The sequence below is a fragment of the Adiantum capillus-veneris genome, chromosome 22, assembly GCF_014529385.1.
Source record: "Adiantum capillus-veneris isolate H3 chromosome 22, ASM1452938v2, whole genome shotgun sequence".
In the NCBI taxonomy this organism is placed as follows: domain Eukaryota; kingdom Viridiplantae; phylum Streptophyta; class Polypodiopsida; order Polypodiales; family Pteridaceae; genus Adiantum; species Adiantum capillus-veneris.
Genome location: NC_140952.1, coordinates 82,815,739 through 82,839,744, shown reverse-complemented (window position 1 = coordinate 82,839,744; position 24,006 = coordinate 82,815,739). Strand labels below are relative to the sequence as shown.

Below are 24,006 nucleotides of genomic sequence, written 5' to 3'. Positions count from 1 at the left end.
ACCTACATGTGGACACTAATGACATGAGTAGGATTCATAACTGTTGTCCAAGTTATGCATGATAAAGGTAGTGATCTTATTCTTGTTTGAACAAGTAGGTCTCTACAATTTCAGAAGAATAGAAAATCCTTTGAAATCTTTTAAAGATGAAAGGTATTGGCAAGTCAAAAGACTTAGAACTCTCTCTCTCTCTCTCTCTCTCTCTCTCTCTCTCTCTCTCTCTCTCTCTCTCTCTCTCTGTGTGTGTGTGTGTGTGTGTGGGGTTATGGAGTGATGCTCCACATGACGGTTGGAGATCTATGGGAGTAAACTTAAAATAGTAGTGTGGAAGGGTCTCTCAAGCTTGATGTGGGTGCCTTTTAGGAGATCTTTAGAGAGAACGATATTGTGTTCTATTCAGAGACTCACCAGGCCCCGGGTCATATGATGCCACATGTGACTGGATACAAATGGGAAACAGCTCATCGAGTAGATGCAAGATCTGAGCATGCAAGTAGAGGATGTGGGTGGGGTAGGGCCGGGGGGGAGGGGGGGTGTATTTGTTCTTTTCAGGAAGATTTGCAGTCTCTTGTATATATTGTTCGAAGAGACGATCGTGCCAGGTACATGTGGCTGAGATTGAAGGCTGACACATGTAGATTTCTCTATATTGTCATATGCTACTTTGCTCCAAGTACATCAACCTTGCCCGTCATCTCTGGAGACTCAAACTCTATCTGGGAGTACCCTCTCCCGAGGATCTGGACATCGGTGATCTTGCCCATATCAGAGAGAAGGCAGGCTTGAAGTAGATCCCGAACCTCACCCCGACTGGGCCAAGTGCCTATGATCTATGTCTATGAGCTAGCAAGCGTCCCACTTTGGCCATTAAGCTCGCTTGCTATTCTGGCGAGAGAGCAAGTCGAAGGGTTGGATCCGCGGTGTCAAGCAAGGGGACTTGGAGCAGAAGCCTTCATTCTTTGTCTACTGCTAAATCAAGAAGGGCGATGGTGATGTGAAACTCCCATTAGGCTGAAGAAACAACTTCCTGGGAGCTGAGAAAGAGGGTTTTTTTTTTTGGAGGGGGGGGGGGGGGGGGGGGGGGGGGCGGGGTTTGGGGCGGATGGGCTACGCGCTGAGCTGGCAGCGGGCAAAGCAGGCAGAGGGCTGGGAAGGGAGGAAGGGAGAGGAGAGAGCGATGGCAAGAGGGGGGAAGCAGGTGCGTGCGCAGGGGAGGGGGGTGTGGGTAGCATCGAGCGAGTGAGATGTTCTCTTGTTTCCTTCTCTCTCTCTCTATTTTCAGTTTTTTTTTTTTTTTCGAGAAAACGATCCTTCTATTAGTTAATGAAACTGCCAATAGGGCTACAACCACCTCTGCGCCACAAGGCAACCGTGAACCTGCATAGTGATCCACTGAGCCCTGCTTGGCACAATAATCCGTCTGCCCACAATGGCCTGCTGTAGAGACTCCGCAATAGTCATACATACCGCACCCTCGATGCCTCCTGGTCCAAAAGCACTTGACCAAAAAGTTTCATAGCAACCACGCAAAATCTGACCACAACGCCGAATGCGGCTCTCACAAAGATGATGCTTCTGCAACATAAGAATGTCAATCTCACCGCCCACAAGGCATCTCTGCAGCTCTTGACGCAACCGACCCCTTTGTCGCTGAAACTGGGGCCCTCCTAATCCCTGCACATTCCATGAGATGATCCTCATGGAGTCAATGAGAGAAAACAGATGCTGCAACAGTAGCCAGCGTCGCTATCTTTGAGGCCGGTTTGGATGGGGAGTAATCCGCATCCGAACGACCTCTAGACAAGCGCGCAAGAAGTGACTGTCCCGCCCAAGCCCAAGCCGAGCGTGTAGCCCAAAGAGCTACATCCTCTGTCCAAGAATCCTCATGCACAAAAACATAACACGAATGGCACTGAGTGTCAGCAAACAAGTGCACCACAATGTACCTACAACCCGCTGCATCTGGAGGTGTCACGCTGAACTTGGCAAGAGGCCAAAGTGTCTGCACCAGATCTGACCTGCTAAGTCCCCTGTGTGATGTGAGAACTCAATAGCCTGTGTCTGGAGCCAATCCAGGATTGTGTGTTGGGTCCAGTCTTTGGTATCCCTACTACACAACGGAAAGGAGGAACCCACCGCTGTGTCCATGGCCTCACTGCCTCTAGCTGCAAGAAAGAGGACGAGGACTCGAAAGCTGGCCTCCTCCAAGTCGGAAGAGGAATCACCCAGAAACCGAGTGAAGCAGTAATCGAAGAAATTCCAACGTCTGCGAATGCCAAAGCTGGTCAGACCTCTGGGGATCGTTGCAAAGGGAGAAGTGAGCACCAAAAAAGGCGGTCCAAGTGGGGCTGTCCCTCACGAGCCACACGCTCGTAGCGAAAGCACTACCAAGAGAGCGCCTCACGGCATAAGCGTGGCCAGTAGCCTGTGTCTGAGGAGTAGTGGTGGAGGGGCTCGAAGACGAGGTTGTGGGCCCCATCGAGGAGAGGGGGGTGGAGGGGGCGTGCGCGGGGCGGTAGCCGGCTGAGGGAGGAGGAAGCAGTGGTGGAGGAACAGAAGTGGACGGGGCCTCCTCAGGCAGGTCCTGCTGAAGGGGTCGAAACGGTTTCCAGTCGGAACCAAGTGTTGCTGAGCTACAATAGGTCGGCCACCAGGAGGAGTAGTGGGGTGAGCTCTCTCCTGACGGTGGCGGCCAGGCACCTGCTGCCAACCATCAGCTGGCTGGTCACTGGTCCCTATCGAAGTACTAGCCTGTGTATCCTGTGTACCTGGATGATTGGCATGCTCAGCCTTGGGCGGCTGCGCATGCGTTGTGGGTCGAGGTCTCCTGCGAGGGCAGGCCTTTGCCATATGGCCCATCTTCAGCAACTGAAACACTGGTTCAGGAGACCCGAATACTCCACACTCTATCTAATCCATCCCCCACTCACCCTAGGCAGCAATACCACCTTGGAGAGGAGTGTGTGTCACGAACAAGAACCCGCACAGTAGGTAGACCTAGGCCTTGGCCATAACTGAAGCTACCGTGCGTGGAGACTCAAAAACTGTCCCGAACATGGAACCAATCTTGGGTAGGAGGGGATGGTACTCTCGCCTCAGGCTTGGAAAGCAAACCAAAATCAGCAAGGCTACCTCCTCCTCCAGCACATCTGTAGTAGGTCGAAACCGTGATGCCAACGTCGGAGGTAAGCTCGAGCTGCTCTGATGCCGAGCGGGCTCATCGAAATCACTTTGTTTGCCATATCTGCAGACTCAAACTTGACCTGGTAGTACCCTCTCTTGAGGATCTAGACATCCGTGATCTTGCCCACATCGGAGAGAAGACGGGCCTGCAGTAAATCCCGAACTTTGCCCCGACTGGGCCGAGTGCCAATGATCTTACAGATAACCGAAGTGGCCTGCAAGCGCTCCACTTCAGCCATCAAGCTTGCTTGCTCTTCTGGCGAAAGAGCAAGTCGAAGGGTCGGCTCCGCGGTGTCGGGCGAGGGGGCTTTTGTGGAATCCCTCTGAGGTGGAGCAGAGGCCTCCATTCTGTGTCTGCTACTGCTGAAAGGATAAGGTCAGCGTTGAGGCGAATGCCAGCAAGCTGCAAAAACAGCCTACAGGCACGTAGAAGGCGAATAAGGGAGGGAAATAGGGGGGGGGGGGGGGGGGGGGGGGTAAGAGGGCTGAGGCAGGGGGCGAGTAGGTGTAGCGGTGGCAAATGGGGGCGAGGGGGACTGGCTGTACCAACACGGCAGCTCGCTGGAGGGCTGGCTAGTGGCAGGCAAGGCAGCGGGTAGGGGAGTGCTGCGCGCGGAGGAGGAGGAGGGGGAGGCGGGAGCAATGGCGAGGGAGTTGGGCGCGCAAGGGGGGAGGGGGGGCGTGAGCAGCAGCGAGCTCTCTCTATTTTCAATTTTGTTCAGTTGTTTCCAGCTTCTCTCGTGTGTTGCTTCAGATCTTTGGCTTCGAGTGTCCAAGTCTATGTAGCAGGGCTACAGTGTCACTAGCACAGGATAGGCAATTACTTACAGTTGTTCTAGAGCTCACACCGAACGGACTCTCGCGTGGGCAATGACACGTGGAAGTGATATGGGTGGTGGTCTAGTGAACACCGTGGCAAGATTAGCACTACCACAGTTTGGAGATAGTCTTAGCTGGATTGAGATATTTTGCTAGCCGTTGGTGGCTCTTTATGATTGTATATATGTGAGTGGTTCTAGTGGTCGATATGACATCATTATCCACTTTCTGTGGTCTAGCATCTTGAGTCTTGGGTCTTGGTCCAGAACCGCACATCTGCACCCTCCTTGCACATTGGAGCCTCGACACCCCCATTGTACCTGTGAGTCCTGCGCTTGGAGCTGAGTGTGTTGCCAGCCAGAGTCTGTATGGTTCTATGAGTTTGTCGAGTTCCAATGAGTTTTAAGTCTGTTGTTGTGCTTTGAGTTGTTGTTCCGTTGATGTGTGATGTTTTCTTTCTATTGGAGTGAGGTTTCACGCATACTGCATAGAGAAGCACCCACTGTAAGGAGCACGACACACTTTCCCCTGCTACAGGTGCTGTCATTTTTGGCACGCCCCATGGGACCTTATCTGAAGTCTCACTCCATTGAGCATACAGGTCGCAGGGCTAGCTGATTGAAGCCCCTCACCTGAAGCCCCTCACCTGAGCCAGTTTGTTGGTCTAGACTAGTCTAAACTGGTTTGGTCCAGCTTGGTCTACTCTAGCTTCGCCTCGACCAGCTAGATCAGCTGGTCTAGTCTCTCGTCCCGGTCTAGCTAGTGGTCTCGTCGCTTGTCGTGGTCTAACTAAGTGGCCTAGTCACTCGCCCTAGTCTAGCAGGAGTGGTCTAGCTTGTCTAGCTAGTGGTGTATTCACTTATCCCGGTCTAGCTGAGTGGTCCAGTCAAATCGCCCTGGTCTAGCAGGAGTGGTCTAGCGTGGTTCAATTGAGTCTCGTCCTGTGGGTCTTGACCATCCAACAAGCCCAAGGGTCTCCGCGCCCAGAGCTTGGGTGGGGCCGTTGATGCTACATGAGACATACAAGGCAGTCCATAGATCGACAAGCCCACTTTTGAGCCCCCTGAAGTACTACCACAAAAAGCGCCAACCTTTTGTGCCGAGCAAAAGTCCACCAGCCCTGCTACCCCTTCCCTCCCACACATCTACTTCCACTCCCTCAACCAATTCTTCACCTCCCAGGTCACCTTTCCCAGTACACTTTCTCACCAACTATGTTACACCAAGCTCTTGAGCAGGCAGCCATGGAGGAGCTGACAAGCATTTTGGCTAAGGTGAACATAAAGTTCCCGACCTTCAAAGTACTCTCCAGAGAGGATGCAGATGACCATGCTTGAAGATTTCTCTCCCTCTGCAGGTTTCATGGCTCAAAATGCCTACCTCATGCTCTTTCCGTCAACCTCAGATGGCTTAGCAGATAAATGGTACAGTCAGTATGCTGAGAACCACTTTACTACTTGGGCTTTCAGATAAATGGTGCAGTCAGTTTGTTGAGATCAGACCAGGTGACTTCCAAGAGAATGTTTTGAATGAGTTGGCAAACCTAGTGCTCTAACCAAATGACACCAAGCACTTAAGGGATAACTCACAGCTTACAAAATACCCCGCAAAGGAGGGAGAAATCAACCATCAATGATAAAGGAGCTCAAAAGCATTAAGGAGCACGTGAAAACTCTACAAGAAGAGGAAGAGAAAAAGGCACGAACAACCTCTTCATGGGCGGAGCACCTATTCAGAGACGGTTGATAGAGTTGAAAAGTGGATCGAGGACGCAAAGAAAGGAAAAGATAAGATGCATGAAGCCACCTATTATCAATATGACAATTGAGGAGGATCAAAAGAAGAAGACTAGAACCCTTCATGTGCGTGTTACAGGTCTCAAAGACACTAGAAATGTAGACGAAGAAGTGCAAGAGCTCTTGAAGCGCATGGGTATGTCTGAACCCACACACGCTGGTGCTTGGAGAGTTGGCAAGAAGGGAATTGATGAGAAAGGAAGTCCCAAGAAAAGAGCACTCATTATACGTTTCCCTACACTGGAAGCTAGGAAAGAATTCCTGAAGAAGAGACCAACACTCGAGCAATCTGACGTATTTTTGGGTGATGACATCACCAACACAAGTAGCACACATGCAAGAGCTGATGCCAGAGATCAAGGCGGCAAGGCAAAAAGGGAAATTTTCTTCCTACAGGGGAGGGAGAGTAGTGGTGTTGGAAAAACGGACCGTAGCATGGAATTCTAATGGATCAATGAAGCTAGATGTAGGCGCATTTGAGGATAGCGTTAAGGGAAGATACATTATTTTGTAATTGGAGATGCATCAGACTCCTGGTGGCACATTACCTACAGTGACGCGATACCATTGGGAGACTACTTGTAGGCCGGATGTGAGATCAACACATCGTAGATCAGAAGGTGTGGCAGTCCTATTCAGGGAGGAGCTTCAGCCCCTCATTCGTATTGTTTGGAGGGATGAGTAGGCCAGATATATGTGGGTCAGAGTGAGAGCGAAGACCATTGCAATATGCTATTTTTCCCCCAACACATCTCATTATGCATCGCCCAAGGGACAGTTGCCCTACATGATATTGGATGAGGACATACAATAGTTCTCTAGGGATGGAGATGTCATTCTTCTGGGAGACTTTAATGCCAAGACAGGCCAATCTCAGACAACGTTCTACGATACCTTAGAGGAAATGTTGAGAGAATTGGATGTCTTATGATATGGGACGGGCCAGGTGTTCACAAGATGAGGAGCACACTGAATATGGGGGATATCTGACAGATATGGGGACTGCACATGGATTGGCCATCTTGAATGGCCTCCAAAGATTTCCAATGTTGAGTGGGTTTACTTGTTTTCCTTATAGACATGGGGCTAGCACAGTGGATTATATTTTGGCTCAGCCCAATTTCATACCCTCTATTCAAGACTTTACAGTCGCTATCGGGGTAGCAATAGATCATACCCTCCTCACGTTTACCGTCTCATTCCAATTCAATACTGCTTGACTGGCACAGACATCTACGCATACACGATATACTTTTACTTTGGAGACTGATTCTGTCTACATAGATGGTATGTACAGACGCTTATGCACAGAGGATCCGGGGAGACCTCTAGAGGAGCTCACTTATAAATTGACAGACACTGCAGGATGCAGCAGTAGATGCATACCCACACATTAAGCCTGGAGAGTGACGAAGTTTTGGGAGCATACCCCAGAATAGCTGGTATGATGAGGAGTGCAGAGAGTGCAGAGCCCGACTTGTCCCACGGCTTACGGTGTGCTATTGGACAGATTCGAACATCAACACACTAGCTGGAGATTGAGACTAGTCTTTTCGAGGCATCTCAGCTTAGGCCAGGTTGTGCCAGCTGTGTCAAAGAGAGCGAGAGACAAAGCTTCACTATATATGCCATTGTACAACATACTATGAGATATATGGCCGCTTTCATTGCCTCTTTAGAGAGGGTTTTGGGCCTATGAGATACCAGGATCAGAGATGTCTTTGACTCTATCTACCATAGATTCAACGACTTTGTGTAGGGTTACTGGGAGAAAGGCTCATAGACTAGGAGACACACCCAGAGAAAGATTACAGTGTTCTTTCATCCAGAGATTGAGCAGAGATGAGAGCAGCCAGAGAGGAGGGATACAAGGCATATCACTAGCAAAGGCATGCTGAGTGATCGAGTAGCAGAGTTGGGGAGATCCAAGAGGCCAAAGATGATGGGATGCTTCACGAACCTCTTCGTGGGCGGAGCACCTATTCAAAACACAAGTGAAGGTTGATAAAGTTGAAAAGTGGATCGAGACGCAAAGGAAGGAATAGATAAGATGCATGAAGCCACACCGGCATCGCTATCATCAATATGACAATTGAGGAGGAGAAAAAGAGAAAGACTAGAGCCCTTCGTGTGCGTGTTACAGGTCTCAAAGACACTGGAAAAGTAGAAGAAGAATTGCAAGAGCTCTTGAAGCGCATGGGTATTTCTGAACTCACACACAGAGGTGCTTGGAGAGTTGGCAAGAAGGGAAGTGATGAGAAAAGAAGGCCCAAGGAAAGAGCACTCATTATACATTTCCCTCCACTGGATGTTAGGAAGGAATTCATGAAAAAGAATAACACTCAAGCAAATTGGGGTATTTTTGGGTGATGACCTCACTAACACAAGTAGCACACATGTAGGAGCTGATGCCAGAGATCAAGGTGACGAGGGAGAAAGGGAAAATTGCTTTCTACAGGGGAGGGAGAGTAGTGGTGTTGGAAAAACGCACCGCATGACGGTGTGAGACCTATTGTACCAACCTTAAAATGGCAGCATGGAATTGTAACGAATCGATGAAGCTAATTGTAGGCGTATTTGAGGATAGCTGTAAGGAAAGAGACATTATTTTTTACTCGGAAACGCATCAGACTATTGGCGGCACATTACCTAGAGTGACGGGATGCCATTGGGAGACTACTCGTAGGCAAGAAATGAGATCAATGGATAGAGGACGGGGATCAGGAGGTGTGGCAGTCCTATTCAGGGAGGAGCTGCAACCCCTCATTCATATTGCTCGGAGGGATGAGCAAGCCAAATATATGTGGGTCAGAGTGAGAGCAGAGACAGGGAGGATACTCTACGTTGCAATATGCTATTTTGCCCCTAGTACATCTCATTACGCATCGCCCGGGGGGAGTCACCCTACATGATATTGAATGAGGACATATGGGAGTTCTCTAGGGATGGAGATGTCATTCTTTTGGGAGACTTCAATGCCAGGACGGGCCAGTCTCAAATAGCTTTCCACAATACCTCAAAGGAAATGTTGAGAGAATTGGATGTCAGTGATATGGGACTGGTTAGGTGTTCGCGGGATGAAGAGCACACTGGATATGTGGGATATCTGATAGATTTGGGGACTGCATATGGACTCTCCATCTTGAATGGCCTCCACAGATTTCCAGCGTCGAGTGGGTTTACTTGCTTTCCTCATAGACATGGAGCCAGCACAATGGATTATGTTTTGGCTCAGCCTAGTTTCATACCCTCTATTGAGGACTTTACAGTCGGGCCCAGGCCTATTGGGGTAGCAGTAGATCATGCTCTCCTCACGTCTACCATCTCATTCCAGTTCAGCACAACTCGACTGGCACAGACGTCTATTCAGAGATTAATTATGTCTACATAGATGGTATGTACAAACGCCTATGCACAGATGATCCAAGGATACCTTTAGGGGAGCTTACTTCTATAATCACAGAGACACTACATGATGCAGCAAAATAGGCATGCCCCCATACTGAACGTGGGCAATGCTAACGTTTTGGGAGCACACCCCAAAATAGCTGGTATGATGGGGAGTGCAGAGAGACGAGAGCCCGACTTCAGAGGGAGGTACTTCTAGGTGTCATTACTCACAGACAGTCACGGATTGCTTCACGGCGTTGGTACGACGAAAGAAGAGGGCGTTTCTAGCTCGGCTAGAGCAGGATTTATATCGTGGTTTTTGAGCCAGGATTCAGGCGAGGCATGGCGACTCTTCCATGAGCACTCCCACCCCCCACTGCTCATCACTTCTATGGAGGTATGGGGTCAGTATGCATCATCTCTCTACAGCCTCTTGGGGCAGCCACCTCTTCCAAATCTACCACAGCCATGCCCACATACATGTGCTTTCTTTACCGTTGAGATGTTAAAGAAATCCATTGACAGGATGAAGACTAGGAGAGCATATGATCACAATGGCTTGGTAGCAGAGCATTTTATACACGCCAAAGATTTTCTTGCAGAGCTTTTGGCAGTGATGTTCAACCGTGCCATGTGCGAGGGCCTACCTGATACTTGGAGTTTTCCACAATTGTACCTATCTTCAAGTCAGGGGACCCTATGGAGCCTTGGAACTACCGCACTATCATGATTGGACACACATTGGCACGGTTGTACTCATCCATCCTTGAGCAGCAGTTGAGTAGATGGGTAGAGAGAGAGGCTGTACGGGCAGTAGGACAGGTGGATTGCAAGAGAGGTTTCTCTACTCTTGATCATATCATGACACTCACAGCCATTATTGAGGAGGGAAGATCACGTGGAAGATGGCTCTATTGTTGCTTTTTGGACTTCCACAAAGCCTTTGATACAGTGCCCAGAGCTAGATTGATGCGCAGACTGCAAGAGATGGGGATTCCAAAAGAGGTAATTTGGGGGATCATGGCTTATACAAGTCAGTAGTGTGGCATGTATGCACTCTAGAGGGGATTTCTGATTTGGTTCACTCTACTATTGGGGTGAAACAGGGCTGCCCGCTATCTCCTACACTATTTGGCATGTATGTGGATGAGGTTGCTGACTACATTGAGAGGGATGGTGATAGAGGCAGGGACATGGATCCCACTACTATTATATGATGATAATATTGTGCTGGTTTCTGACTCCTTGGAGGGGATGCAGAGTCATTTAGATGCTTTGTACACCTTTGCCCACGATAGTGGATTGTCTGTTAACCTTGGGAAAACCAAGGTTGTGGTGTTTAACACCACACCAATTTGGGTCAGGAGGTTAGCACCTACTTTTACATATGGCCAGGAGACAGTGGAGTATACAAATGCATACACCTACCTTGGGGTAGTTTTCAGTGGACCGGCATTTTCATTGAGGAGAGCAACAGACTAGATTGACGAGAGCTTATGCAGCCTTGGGAGGTTTGGAGAAGATGTGTTCGCAGGTGCAGTTTCAGGATCCTTGAGCTAGCTGCCCCTCCTCTCGTACTTGAGGCCCTTACTAAATCTGTCTCCTTCATGCATAATTTATGGGACCTTCCCAGAGAATGATATGATCGTCCTACCCAAGATTGGTTCCATGTTCGGGACAGTTTTGTCTCCACGCACGGCAGCTTCAGTTGTGGCCAAGGCCGCAGGTCTACCTACTGTGCGGGTTCTTGTTCGTGACACACACTCCCTCTCCAAGGTGGTACTGCTGCCTAGGGTGAGTGGGAGGTGCATTAGACAAAGTGTTGAGTGTTCGGGTCTTCCGAACGAATGTTTCATTTGCAGACAGATGGGCCATATGGCAAAGGCCTGTCCTCACAGGAGACCTCAACCCACAGCACATACACAGCCGCCCAAGGCTGAGCATGCCAAGCAGCCAGGTACACGGGATACACAGGCTGGTACTTCGACAGAGACTAGTGACCAGCCAGCTGATGGTTGGCAGCAGGTGCCTGGCCGCCGTCGTTAGGGGAGAGCCTACCCCACTGCTCCTCCTGGTGGTCGACCTGCTGCAGCTCAGCAGCACTGGGTTCCGACTAGGAACCGTTTCGACCCCCTTCAATAGGACCTGCCTGAGGAGGCCCCGTCCACTTCTGTTCCTCCACCACCGCCTCCTCCTCCCTCAGCCGCTGCCGTCCCGCTCCCCCCCCCCCAACCACCTCCACCTTCGCCCCCCGCCCCTCCCCTCTCCTCGATGGGGCCCACAGCCTCCTCTCCGGACCCCTCCGCCACTTCTCCTCAAACACAGGGTACTGGCTACGCTTCTGCCACGAGGCGTTCTCTTGGTAGTGCTTTCGCTACGAGCCGTGTGGCTCGTGAGGGACAGCCCCACTTGAGGCCGCCTTTTTTGGTGCTCACTTCTCCCTTTGTAGCAATCCCTAGAGGTCTGACCAGCTTCGACATTCACAAACGCTTGGATTTCTTCGATTACAGCTTCACTCGGTTTTTGGGTGATTCCTCTTCCGACTTGGAGGAGGCCAGCTTTCGAGTCCACGTCCTCTTTCTTGCAGCTAGAGGCAATGAGGCTCTGGACACAGCAGTGGGTTTCTCCTTTCCGTTGTGTGGTAGGGATACCACAGAGTGGAATCAGCACACAGTCCTGGACTGGCTCCATACACAGGCTATTGAGTTCTCACATCACACAGGGGACTTAGCAGTGATAGATCTGGTACAGACACTTTGGCCTCTTGCCAAGTTCAGCGTGACACCTCCAAATGGAGCAGGTTTCAAGCACATTGTGGTACACTTGTTTGCTGACACTCCGTGCTCTCCGTGTTATGTTTTTGTGCATGAGGATTCTTGGAGTACTTGGACTTGCTTGGCCCTGATCTCTGTAGTGCTTTCCAGTACATCTTGCACACAGGAGAGATGTCTGACAGCATGAGTGAGGGTCTAATCTACCTCATTCCCAAGGAGGGTGGCTCCTTGGATGAGATTCGACAGTGGCGCCCCATCACCATCCTCAACTCAGCCTAGAAAATTCTTGCCAAGGCTCTGAGTTTGAGGTTCCAGCCACTTCTAGAGAGCCTTATACATGGGCCCAGACTGGTTTTGTCAGGGAGCGTAGTATCCTTGACAACACCTTTACTTTTTGGGAGGCTTCTGACCTAGCCAGGCTTCGTGGTGAGGATCTGGTGATTCTTCTTCTGGATTTTGAGAAGGCCTACGACAAAGTTGACTGGGACTTTCTGGAGGGCACTCTACGTAGGATGGGCTTCTTAGATGCTTGGATCACAGGGGTGTCACCTTTGTACAGACGAGCACACAATCAGGTACTTTTGTCAGGAGGTAGAGGCGATCGTTTCATGCTCACACGTTCAGTCAGCGAGGGCTGCCCTCTTGCCCCCTTCTTCTTTCTGTTCGATGTTGAGGCGATGAGCAGGTTCTTGGTGTCACAGCAGGTTGGTTTGTGGGGCTTAGCACTTGCTATTCTGGAAGATGAGCTTTTGGACGTTGACTTTGCTGACGACTCAGCCTTGTACTTGGATGGCCAGGAGGCCAACCTTCACAGCTGTGCTCTTGAGACCTTCTGTTGTGCATCTGGCGCATTGATCAACTGGAGAAAGACAGTGGCTTTCTCGGTTGGTAGTGCTCATGTGCCCGATTGGATGCCAGGAGAGGGTTTTAGTTGGATTCCCCCAGGGACTGCAGTTTGGTACTTGGGTTGTCAGGTTGGTCTGGACTTGTCTCCCGAGCAGCAGATTGCTCCCCTCCTCTTGTCTATCAGAAGGAATTTGTTACACTGGAGCTCAGCACGACTTTCTTTGGGTGGCAGAGTAGTAGTGGCCAAGCAGGTGTTGTTGGCGACTATGTGGTACATCACTTCTTGTTGGATCTTCTTTAGTTCTTGTATCAGCCAGGTAGAGAGGCTAATTAGGAACTTCCTTTGGTCAGGACGTGTTACTCAGATAGCCCGAGCCAAAGTGGCTTGGCAGGTCATCACTCTTCCTTGTTCACAGGGAGGGCTTGGGATCATTGACCCAGCACAGCAGAGCAGATCTCTTTTTGGGAAGTTCATAGTCAGAGGACTTCTTCCAGGTGAGGAGCCCTGGAAGGAGTTCTTGCTACAGCGGCTTTGTGCTAGGGTGCCTCAGGCTGAAGGCCCCTGGCGACCTTCGACCGGGTGGATCTTCACAGAGATGCGCAGAGTTGGTTTGAGCAGGAGACTGGAGGACTGCTTCGCTGTGAGTTTGCTACGATCTTGGGAGCACTTGGAGCAAGGCCTGGAGAAGAGATAGCCTACTTGCACGGAGGAGCGCCTACGACAGCCCCTTGTTTGAAATCCCATGGTTAGCACTCAAAGAGGCCACTTGGTTGGTAGTTGGCCTCATGTTTCCGGGGGTCCCATGGCAGCGGGTCCCACACGCTCTTTATGTGGCTGGTTAGAGTTTTCAGGCTTGTCAGAAGAGTTGCAGGGTTTCCATCTACAGGGCATGAGAGGGGTGCAGAGCATGTGACAGGACATCTCAAGGCAGTTCCAGCTGAGTGTCTCACACCTCTCGAGCCAGTAGTACCCAGGTGGATGGGAGCCTTCACACGACTGGAGGTTCTCATCTCAGTCCGGGCCTGCTTAGAGACTCTTCCATCCCTTTTTTTCGAGTAACAAGGTGAGGGACGCTTACAGCGAGTTGCTGTAGAGGCCCCGCAGGTGGCAAAGTGCTATTTTTGGAGAATCCGAGTGGTGGGCATTTGTGGGAGGACTTGTGTCATCGATCCTGACCCGGTAACTCTGGAGACTGGACACTGGAGACTGTGGGCTTGGGAGTGCTGTCCACTGGCACGAGTACAGTGGGATCCTGGAGAGTGGCTTTGGAGGGACCCTTTCTTTTTTGCAGACGACCCAGGTGTCCCGTTCTTTCAGTACATTGTTCGACTAGGACGTCACATACTAGCAGCACAGAGAGAGACTCGCCCCGCTGCAGCACCTCATTGGCAGGAGGAGGGTCTCACAGCTGAGTTCTTGGCAGCCTTTTGGGAGAGATTGTGGGACTCCAGACAACCAAGGCTAGTCACCTTGTTTCAGTGGCTGGTCGCATACAGAGCTATAGCAACTGGGAGCTGGCTAGTGCATAGTGGTCTCTCGGCCGCATGTGCAGCTTGTGACCATCTTGTGGAGAGTCAGCGTCACTTTCTTTGGGATTGTCCTTTGTCATAGCAGGTGTGGCTTCATGTTCTTCGGTTGATGCCTGCTCTCTCCACAGCTCAACAGTACACTTGGGGAGCAGTGGCTTGGTCCACCTTCACGGACCCGGCACTTCAGTTTGAGCTATCTTCCACCAGCAGGATGATAGTGATGCAGGGGGGAGCGACTTACACTCCAGCCTGCCACACAGAGCTTACTCCGCAGGAGTGGTGCAGTGAGAAAGAGGAGTGTTGGGAGCTCATTAGTGGCCTGACACTCTGGTTCATCTGGCGGGCCCATTGCTTCCGCATCTTTGAGGCTCGCCCTGTGCCACCAGCAGAGACTGTTCGCGATCTTTGGCTAGAGCTGATCCACACTCTCAGAGGACAACTCGAGAGACTACAGGGCAGCTCCGACCGCATGCGGGAGCGCAGAGGGGCTTTCCTTTGACTCTGGCGTCCTGGGCCTTTCTACACCATGGTCTAGGGTGTACTCCGATGGCACTACCGACCACCTGTGTGGGTTTCCCTCCTCCCATCTCTTGATTTAGCCTCATTGTGTATATGCTGTTTTTTCACTGGGAGAGTCTCCCCATCATGGTTGTTGTAGCCCTCTCTTGAAGAGGTGGTTGTAGGCCTATGGGCAGTTTCATTAACTAATAGAAGGATCTTTTTCTCGGGGAAAAAAAAAATGATATGATCGGCTAGCACGTGAGTCATCCTGATAGCTAGCGCTACAAGGGGACACAACATGTCGGTATGGGCAGATGGCATCATGATTTCAGTCACATGGCTTCAGCATGGATAGACTGCCTCCATTCCAGTACTCCTTGGATGTACCCTCCCTTTCTCTCACACGGATGGAGACCACTAGACTTATACGTCAAATTTTGATTCAACTAGATACCAGAAGCACATGGATACAGCCGGTACAAGAGTTGGGCACGAAGATGGATTTCTATAGAGAGCATCTTATGGGATACGATGTGCTATTTGAAACTGGCAGATTTAGCAGAGTACCATCAGAAGATAGGATATGCCTGTGGTGTCATATAGATCCAGAGACAGAGTTACATCACATTGTGATTGTCCGGTATACTACGAGATACGAGGCCACTTTCACTGTCTATTCAGAGAGGGCTTTGTACCGTTGGCTAGAGTCATGAGATATCAGGATCAAAGATGCCTCGGGTTGTTTTTGCTAGAGCTGCGCACACACAAGGAAAGTTCCTTGAGGAGATAAGGTAGTGGGAGACATTCACTGAGGGAGATTAATGACTTCTTTAGAGCAGGGACTCAGCAGCTGGATGAGTATGCTTCGCAACAGACTTCAGATCCCACTTCTACCAGAGGTATATTAGTGGACAGAGTTAGTGAGCTCGATAGAGCTAGATGCCCACATCTACGGGGGCGACCACGACATCGACGGAGGCTCTACCAGAGAATGAGGACTATTCTAGCACGACATGGGATACTTACAGAGGCGGACATTGACGAAGCTTTTAGCAACCGATGCAATACTTTCTCGGACAACGCCCGATGTCAAGCATCCTCGGGCATGGATGATGATGATCATGATGATCTTCAGGCTGACGATTTGAGTCTTTCACTTTACATCATTTTATTTTTGTACCCAGACATTGGATTAGATCCACAAGGATTGTATCAATTTGGTCTCATAGGTCATTTTGGCCTTTTGAAGACGTTTAATATAACATTTCATTTCATTTCGCCGTCGCCCACGGATGAGGGGGCCCTCTCGACATCGATGCAGACTGCGACAGAGGATCCATACCATACTGGCGTGACATTGGAGCCGTCTCGACAGAGTGCTTACCTTGGAGGACATTGAACCTCTATAGCCTTTTGGATATTGATGTATATGTATATGATACCTCTATTTTCAGAGAGCTCCATTGTATCAACTCACCCTCTGTGTTCCCTTTATATCAGCTTTCACCCCACCCCTACCCACTATTTTCTTTCCAGTTTTTTGTATTTTTTGTACCCACACCTGGTATTAGATTCACCACATGTAACCTTTTGGTCTCATAGGTCATTTTGGCCTTTTGAAGACGTTAATATTACATTTCATTTTCATCTCTCTCTCTCTCTCTCTCTCTCTCTCTCTCTCTCTCTCTCTCTCTCTCTGCTGGTATGCACAGATGACTTCATGGTTTCAGACGCATGGCTTCACCATGGACAGGTTGCCCCCTTTCCAGTATTCTCTTCCGGCACCCACGCTGTCTCTTACACGGGTGGAGATCACTAGACTCATTCGTCAGGACCTGATCCAGCTCGACACCAGGAGGACATGGATAGAGCTGCCTCAGGAGTTGAGCACGAAGATGGCTTTCTATAGAGAGCATCTTCTCCACCTCACAGGAGATGGGTTTGTGATTCGACCCAGCTACATGGACACACATATGTCTCATGGTTTGCGTTGTGCCATTGGTCAGATACGCACATCCTCACATCAGCTCGAGATTGAGACTGGTAGATTCAGAGGGATACCAGCAGACAGCAGGATATGCCGATTATGCCAGAGAGAGCCAGAGACAGAGTTGCACTACATATGTCATTGCACAGTGTTCTATGAGATACGGGGGCGTTTCCACTGCTTATTTAGAGAGGGTTTTGGTCCTCTATCTAGGGTCATGAGTTATGAGGATCAGAGATGTCTTGGACTATATCTACTTGAGTTACACAGGTATAGAGACACTTTACTGGGGAGAGCTAGAGAGAGGCAGTCCCAGAGACACATTACAGATTTCTTTTCACTAGATATGGGACAGCCAGAGGAGCAGCCACCACTGCAGAGCTCGTCCCACACTCATTCGACCACTACTGGCACTCTCATCGACCGAGCATTGGAGCTACAGAGATACAGACGACCGCGACTGAGGAGGGGAGCTACACAGCATCGACGGAGACTACAACAGAAGATTCGAGCCATACTCTCTCGACATCCAGAGTGCAGATGAGGATGGATCCTCACCATTTCTTCCATCTTTGTTTCACACACTGTTACATCCAGTTTACCGGGTACCTATTGTATTAGCTGCTACACCCACGTAGTTTTAGATTGTAGTAGTAGTAGTAGTATTTTGTTCCACTTCTAGTTCTTTTCTAGTTCTTTTGTACCCAGACATGGTATTAGATTCACTATTTTGTAACTGATTGGTCTCATAGGTCATTTTGGCCTTTTGAAGACGTTAATATAACATTTCATTTCATTTCATTTCTCTCTCTCCATTTCATGGGCGGATATCCTCTTCAAAACACAAAAGAAGATGCAAAGTGGAGAAGTGGATCGAGGTCACAAAGAAAGGAAAAGATGGAATGTCTATTACCACACCCCCATCCACCATCATTAACTTGACCTTGGAGGAGGAGCAAAAGAGGAAGATGAGAGCTCTTTGTATCCATGTCATAGGTCTCAAAGACACTGTCAATGTGGAAGAATAAGTTAATGAACTCTTGAAACAAAGAGCATCTCGGAGCCTACACACAAAGGGGCTTGGAGAATGGGAAAGAAAGGGAATCATGGGAAACTTAACTCCAAGGAAAGAGATGGGAAACTTAACTCCAAGGAAAGAGCGTACGTTATACGCTTTCTGACCTTGGAGGTCAAAAGGAGTTTTTAAAGAAAAGACCAACACTTAAGGAGACTTGGATTCTCTTGGGGGATGATCTTACCCTAGCACAGATAGCACACATGCAAGAGAAGATGCCGGAGATCAGAGCAGCCAAGACAAAGGGAAAATTGCTTTCTACAGAGGTAGGAGAGTGGTGATCTTGGAGAGGCGCACCACCTGACATGCAAGACCTATGGGACCAGCCTAAAATAGCAGCGTGGAAGTGTAATGGGTCACTAAAGCTTGATGTAGGTGCTTCAAAGGAAGAGATATTATCTTCTATTCAGAGACGCACCAGGCACCGGGTAGCACCCTAAAGGTGAGGGCATACCGTTGGGAGTCTACTTGTAGAGAGGAGGTGAGATCAGAGCACAGAGGAGGAGGATCTAGAGGTGTAGCAGTATTGTACAGGGAGGAGCTGCAGTCCATCCATCATTCATTTGTATGAAGGGATGAACATGCCAGATATATGTGGGTCAAGGTGAGACAAGAGAAAGGTAAACCATTGTACATTGCAATGGGTTATTTTGGTCCCAGTGCGAGCATGTCCAAGGGACAGTCACCCTACATGATTCTGATGGGGACAAATGGGAGTTATCTAGGGATGGGGTTGTCATCCTACTGGGAGACTTTAATGCGAGGACAGCCCAGTGGCATTCTTTTTTTGACATGATTGACAAGACGTTGATAGAGATAGATACCACAGAGCTTGGACTTAGTCGCAGCACACAAGACGAGGAGTACTTTATTGGACATGGAGACAACACATGGACTAGCCATTCTAAATGGCTTGGGGAGATATTTGACTTCCAGCAGTTTTACTAGCTGTCCTCACAGACATGGAGCCAGGGCGGTAGATTATGTGCTATCCCAAATAGGCTCTATCCCACATACCCAAGATCTCACAGTGGGGCTTAATTCTATTGGAATGGCAGCAGATCATGCAGTCATATCATATTCGATGGACTTCCACTACAACAGCAGCCATAATCAGGAGTCTATAGGCCTGTCCCCGAGATACACTTTCTATAGAGAGACGAGTGGAGTCTACACATCAGAGATTTATAGACTTCTGAGTATGGAGGATCCATGAAGGCCTTTGCGAGCGCTCACTCAGATCTTCACCTAACACTCTACGCGCAGCTCATAACCAGCCCACATGCAACGACATTCTGGGAGCATGCCCCAGAACAGTTGGTATGATGAGGAATGCAAAGAGATGACACCGCAGTTATAGAGAGGTGACACACGTATCCTCTTCCGACACCTTGTGCGAAGGAAGAAGCAAGCATTCTTGGCCCAGCTTGAGAGAGACATCTACTAGTTGTTCTTGTGTCAGGGTTCGAGGGAGGCTTGGAGGATGCTTCAGGAGCATTCCACACCTGTCGTTATTACCTCTTGAGAGAGTTGGGGGGAGTATGCAACCTCACTATACACCATGCCACATCAGGCCCCTTTGCCTGATCCCCCACAGCCATGCCCACCCACCCACTTGTACTTTCCTTACCACAGAAATCATCGACAAGCTGAGTATGTGGAGATCACAGGCAATGCATGTGGGTGTCAACGTGTGCGCTTATTTGGGCTGACCATGCCTCATCAGGATAATTATTCATAATAGAACATGTCAAGTGCAAATCTTGTAAAAAGCTCTGTTCTCAATTCTCTGGCTCTCAAAGGAAGTGTCACATTTTAAATTGAGCTAGTGCCAAATTTTATCTGGGGCATTCATTCACGTGTCCTGAACATTAAACATGTTGCCCTAAGCCAGGTTTCATAACATTACTTGCAGGGCCCCTCGTCCAGAAAGTCACAGATGCTGCTGTGATTGCAAAAAAGAAAAAGCCAGACCTGATTATTGATGGACCCTTGCAGGTGAAACTTTTTCCAAGTTTTTGTTTAGGATATCAGAGAGAAACTTCGCAAAGGTGATCAGATTGGTTTCTTTTTTAATACACTGCATGGTAAGAAGATCTATAATTGTTGAAGAGAGATTGTGTGTGTGTTGGACAAAGTCAGCTGCACTGCATGAGAGGGTCACATGCTTTCGGGCAGTGTCTGGAATGCCTTGGTTCTTCTAGACTTGCACATCACTGCCCAGCAGTGAGTGCATGATTCCTTCATGTCTTTCAGGTTTAGGGCAGGGCAGTTGGATTGGCTTACTCTCCTCCAGAGTGTTTCCTTCTGAATCCATAGTATCAGCCTCTTCTACTGTTGGCTTATAGTTTTCGGACATTTTAACTGGTGCTTATAGGATCATACTGTTTCCATTGGGTTTTCCAGCTTGTGGCCTCTGGTGATCTTTTGTTTGAAAGGCACAAGTGGTAGGTACGATTGCTTTTGCACAATTATTTTCTTTCCCTCTGTCCCTCTGCCAATTAAGTGATGCATCTTACCATGCTATTAATAATTGATGCATGCATGGGTAGCAAACTCTTCTCATTGTATTGTATCATGGTACTAAAAATTTGAGCTGCTATGCAGTATGATGCTGCGGTAAATCCAGAAACAGCCAAAATTAAGCTGAAGGGAAAAAGTAGCCCAGTTGCAGGCAAGGTGTGTGTTTTAACTCGGTCCTAATCATTTGATTTGGAAGATTTTTTTGTTTATGGTTGATGCTATCATGTATCAGGCTACTGTTCTCATCTTTCCAGACCTGAATACTGGAAACATGACTTATAAGGCTGTTCAACAGGTATTGGTTCTCCTTAGATAAGGTTCAAATCCTTCTGCACGATTTGTGGTTGTTTTTGCATGTCAAATGTTGACACAATATCTTCAGTGATTAGTTTTGTAGAGTGTAAAACAGGCTGTATCTGGGCTCACCATTCTTTACTTGTCATTTTACAGTATTTAGGCATTTTTCCCTAAACTCTAATCTCTTTCAGCTGAATGTAAATGAAGCTTAAAGGTATTTAATATGTCAAAAAAGAAAGCTCATTTACTTGACAAGATGGATGAATTGCAGGTGATGAATCTCAATTGAAGCGCCTTCTTATTCTGTTATACCTCTGGCTTGAATCTATATCATCCCCATTATAAAAATTCTTTAGTTAAAGTGGGCATCTGTGATATTTAGTAATTTAGGATTTATTGTGAGAGGAGATGCTGCAGCTAGGCGAGTATTGGGCTGGATAGAGGGCCAGCGTCCTCTTTTCTTAGTGGAGATTCCTCGATGCTTGCAAGCAACTTTCACTTCTCAGCAGTCGGATATTTCACAGAGGGTGATGACTTGCATTTTTGAAACTGATGCTGCTCTTTCTGACAGTTGGCCACTCATGTTGGAGGACCAAGTGTAGTTTCAGGGACAGATTGATGATGGCTGGTGGGGGTCTTTTGCCTTTCTTGGTGTAATTGCTTGCTGGCTTGATTTCTGTGTATCAAAGGACTTGCGTTTATCATTTGATCATTTCAGCCACACCTCTTCCCTGGCTTGGTATTCTATAGCCAATATGCTAGGAATTTGGGGACCCAATTGAGTGGTTGTGGGCTTTCACTGCAGGAGTCGGAGTCCATACTCTCTCATTTCTTCCTTCAGTACACGGTACAGACCGTTAGGCATCATGGGATGCGTCATGAGTGCGCCCAGCTCACCCGTCCACATGCTTGGCTACATACAGGCCTCTCATATTTTCCTCTCTGCCATCTATAGGTAGCTTTGTGAGGCTTTTATTGCTCGATATATCTCCATGAGTGCCCATGGTGGCATTGCAGTTGGTACTTAGGCTATGATCCCATCTGTCATCGATGCACTTTGGGTTTCCAGAGTCTCCCAAACATTGTTTATGGTGCTGTCTCAAGACATCTAGGCACATCTGATCTGGCATCCTTTTTGCCTCTTGGTGATCAGTGTGTGCCTATCAGCGGAATTTTTGTGAATTGGGGTGCCATCTGGTTGCTCAGAGTAGCTTTGTTTTCCCATCTTGTTTATGAGTGGGAGGATCTGGATCCTTTTTTCATACTTACGGATATTCACAGTGCTTACAGGTATGCATTGGCTGGTTGCACAAAAAGAGAGACAGAATCCCAGGGATGCAACCTTCTCTTCGATAGCAAATATTACAGCCTGGTACATCTGGAAGGTTTTTCATTTGTATGTACTAAGCTCCTAGCCTTCTTCCCTTACAGTCACTCTTATTGCCATTTGATCTGAGCTGCTCCATCGCTTCAGAATACTTATGATGCCTTAGCAGGATCAGTACATCGCAAGAGTGGTGTTTTAGTCTTCTACGGACTTGGGAGTAAACTTCTACATTCTTCAGACAAGCTATATGCATATGGAGTAATGCTACTCGCCACATGAGCAGTTTATTGGCCACCTTGAGGATTTTATCCTTCATTCACAGATATTTTTCTTGTACTGTCCATCAGAGTCAGGCTTTAGCGATCATTTGGACCATATCTTACATTAAATGCAGCCCTGTCTTTATTGTACATAGCTGTTGTCCTGTTTTGGTTCATGCTACTCTAAAGAGAAAGGGCTCGCTAACTTTACATTGTAATGAGAGATAGTGATGTAGGCAGAGAAACCGATTAGATTCAAGGTTCGTTCCAGTCACTGTGTAGTAATGCCGCTGGGAGGCTTTCGTTTTGGACATTTCATCTTTGTGATACCTTTAACTAGCTGGCAAGGTTCTGAGGTATAGGATGTTAAAGGCAGCTGAAGGAGTATATCCAAGCTGCTTGTCTCAACAGTCCAAGGATTTTGATCCCACCGGGGAGAGGTTGCTTCAGTTTGAAATTTCCGATCAGCCTGGTCAAGCTCTTCTACAAAATGTCGTCAAAATTGGTAGAGCTTATTGTCATTTGTATAGTTGAAGATAGAGGATGGATCTTTCTAGCTTGGGCAAGGGTCTTGCAGTTACGTTCAAATTGCCAGGACTAATACTGGGGGTTTTACCACACATTTTAATGATTAATAGCATCTTGGAAGTGGTATTGCGTGAGGGTGGAGCATTGTGTGATGCTGCATACACCTGCTTTTTCATCATTTCTCTCCCTACTATCCATGGAGGGGATAATTCAAAAAGTTTTGTTCAGCAGGTTTCCAAGACATTTTTTTTGTATGTGGTAGAGCAAGGCAATTGTCTGTACATGGCATGTTGAGCATCTAGAGCGTAGATAGTAGACATATGTCCAGGAGAGACAAGAGACTCCATTGGAGTCTAGAAGTACATTTGAGTTAAAGATCACAGGTAGATGAGCGAGGAGGGAACCAAAGAGGAAGAGGTGGAGGGGATAGAGGCAAGGGTATGTTCTCAGATTAGACAGGTTTACAGGGGCAAGGACTGCCTCCAAGCACTTCTTTCACTTAAGCACCGATTCCAGCAGCAAAGCATTTGACAGAGTGCCCAGAGCCAGATTGATGCACAGATTACAGGAAATGGGGGAGGATACCGACAGAGTTGATTTGGAGTAACATGGCTTTATACGGGTCAATAGTGGGGCATGTACGCACTTTAGAGGGGATATCTGCTTTGGTTCACTCCACTATTGGGGTGACACAGGGCTGCCCGCTATCTCCTACGCTATTTGGTATGTATGTGGATGAGGTTTCTGATTACATTGAGAGGAATGGTTATAGAGGAGCACAGTTGGCAGGGACATGGATCTCTTTATTGCTATATGCTGGTGATATTGTGTTGATCTCTTATTCTCCGGAGGGGATACAGCGTCACTTGGGTGCTTTACATGCGTTTGCCCATGATAGTGGATTGTCTTTTAATCTTGACAAAAGCAAGGTTATGGTGTTTAACACCACACCACAATGGGTCAGGAGGTCAGTACCCACATTTACCTATGGTCATGAGCTAGTGGAGTATAAAAATGCATACACCTACCTCCAGTGTTTTCATTGAGGAGAGCAGAAGAGACTAAATGACCAGAGCTTATGCAGCATTGGGGGGATTGGAGAAGATGTGTTCGCAGGTTCAGTTTCAGGAACCTCAAACAAAGCTCTGGCTTTTTGACACTCTGGTGGCT

General features: G+C 48.4%; 1 protein-coding gene across 5 annotated transcripts in view; it reads left to right on the top strand.

Moving 5' to 3' along the window:
• LOC147429685 (uncharacterized) overlaps positions 1 to 24,006 on the top strand; it is a 180,380-nt gene that overhangs the window by 95,746 nt on the left and 60,628 nt on the right. For 3 of the 5 annotated variants that reach the window (XM_086495936.1, XM_086495938.1, XM_086495937.1), the window contains exons 10-12: positions 19,817 to 19,899; positions 20,509 to 20,580; positions 20,657 to 20,719. In XM_086495936.1, coding sequence (XP_086352062.1) covers positions 19,817 to 19,899; positions 20,509 to 20,580; positions 20,657 to 20,719 — 218 coding nt within the window. Of the gene's footprint in view, positions 1 to 19,816; positions 19,900 to 20,508; positions 20,581 to 20,656; positions 20,720 to 22,011; positions 22,118 to 24,006 lie in introns of those variants that run through there. The other 2 variants (XM_086495935.1, XR_015185896.1) reach the window with 2 other exon arrangements.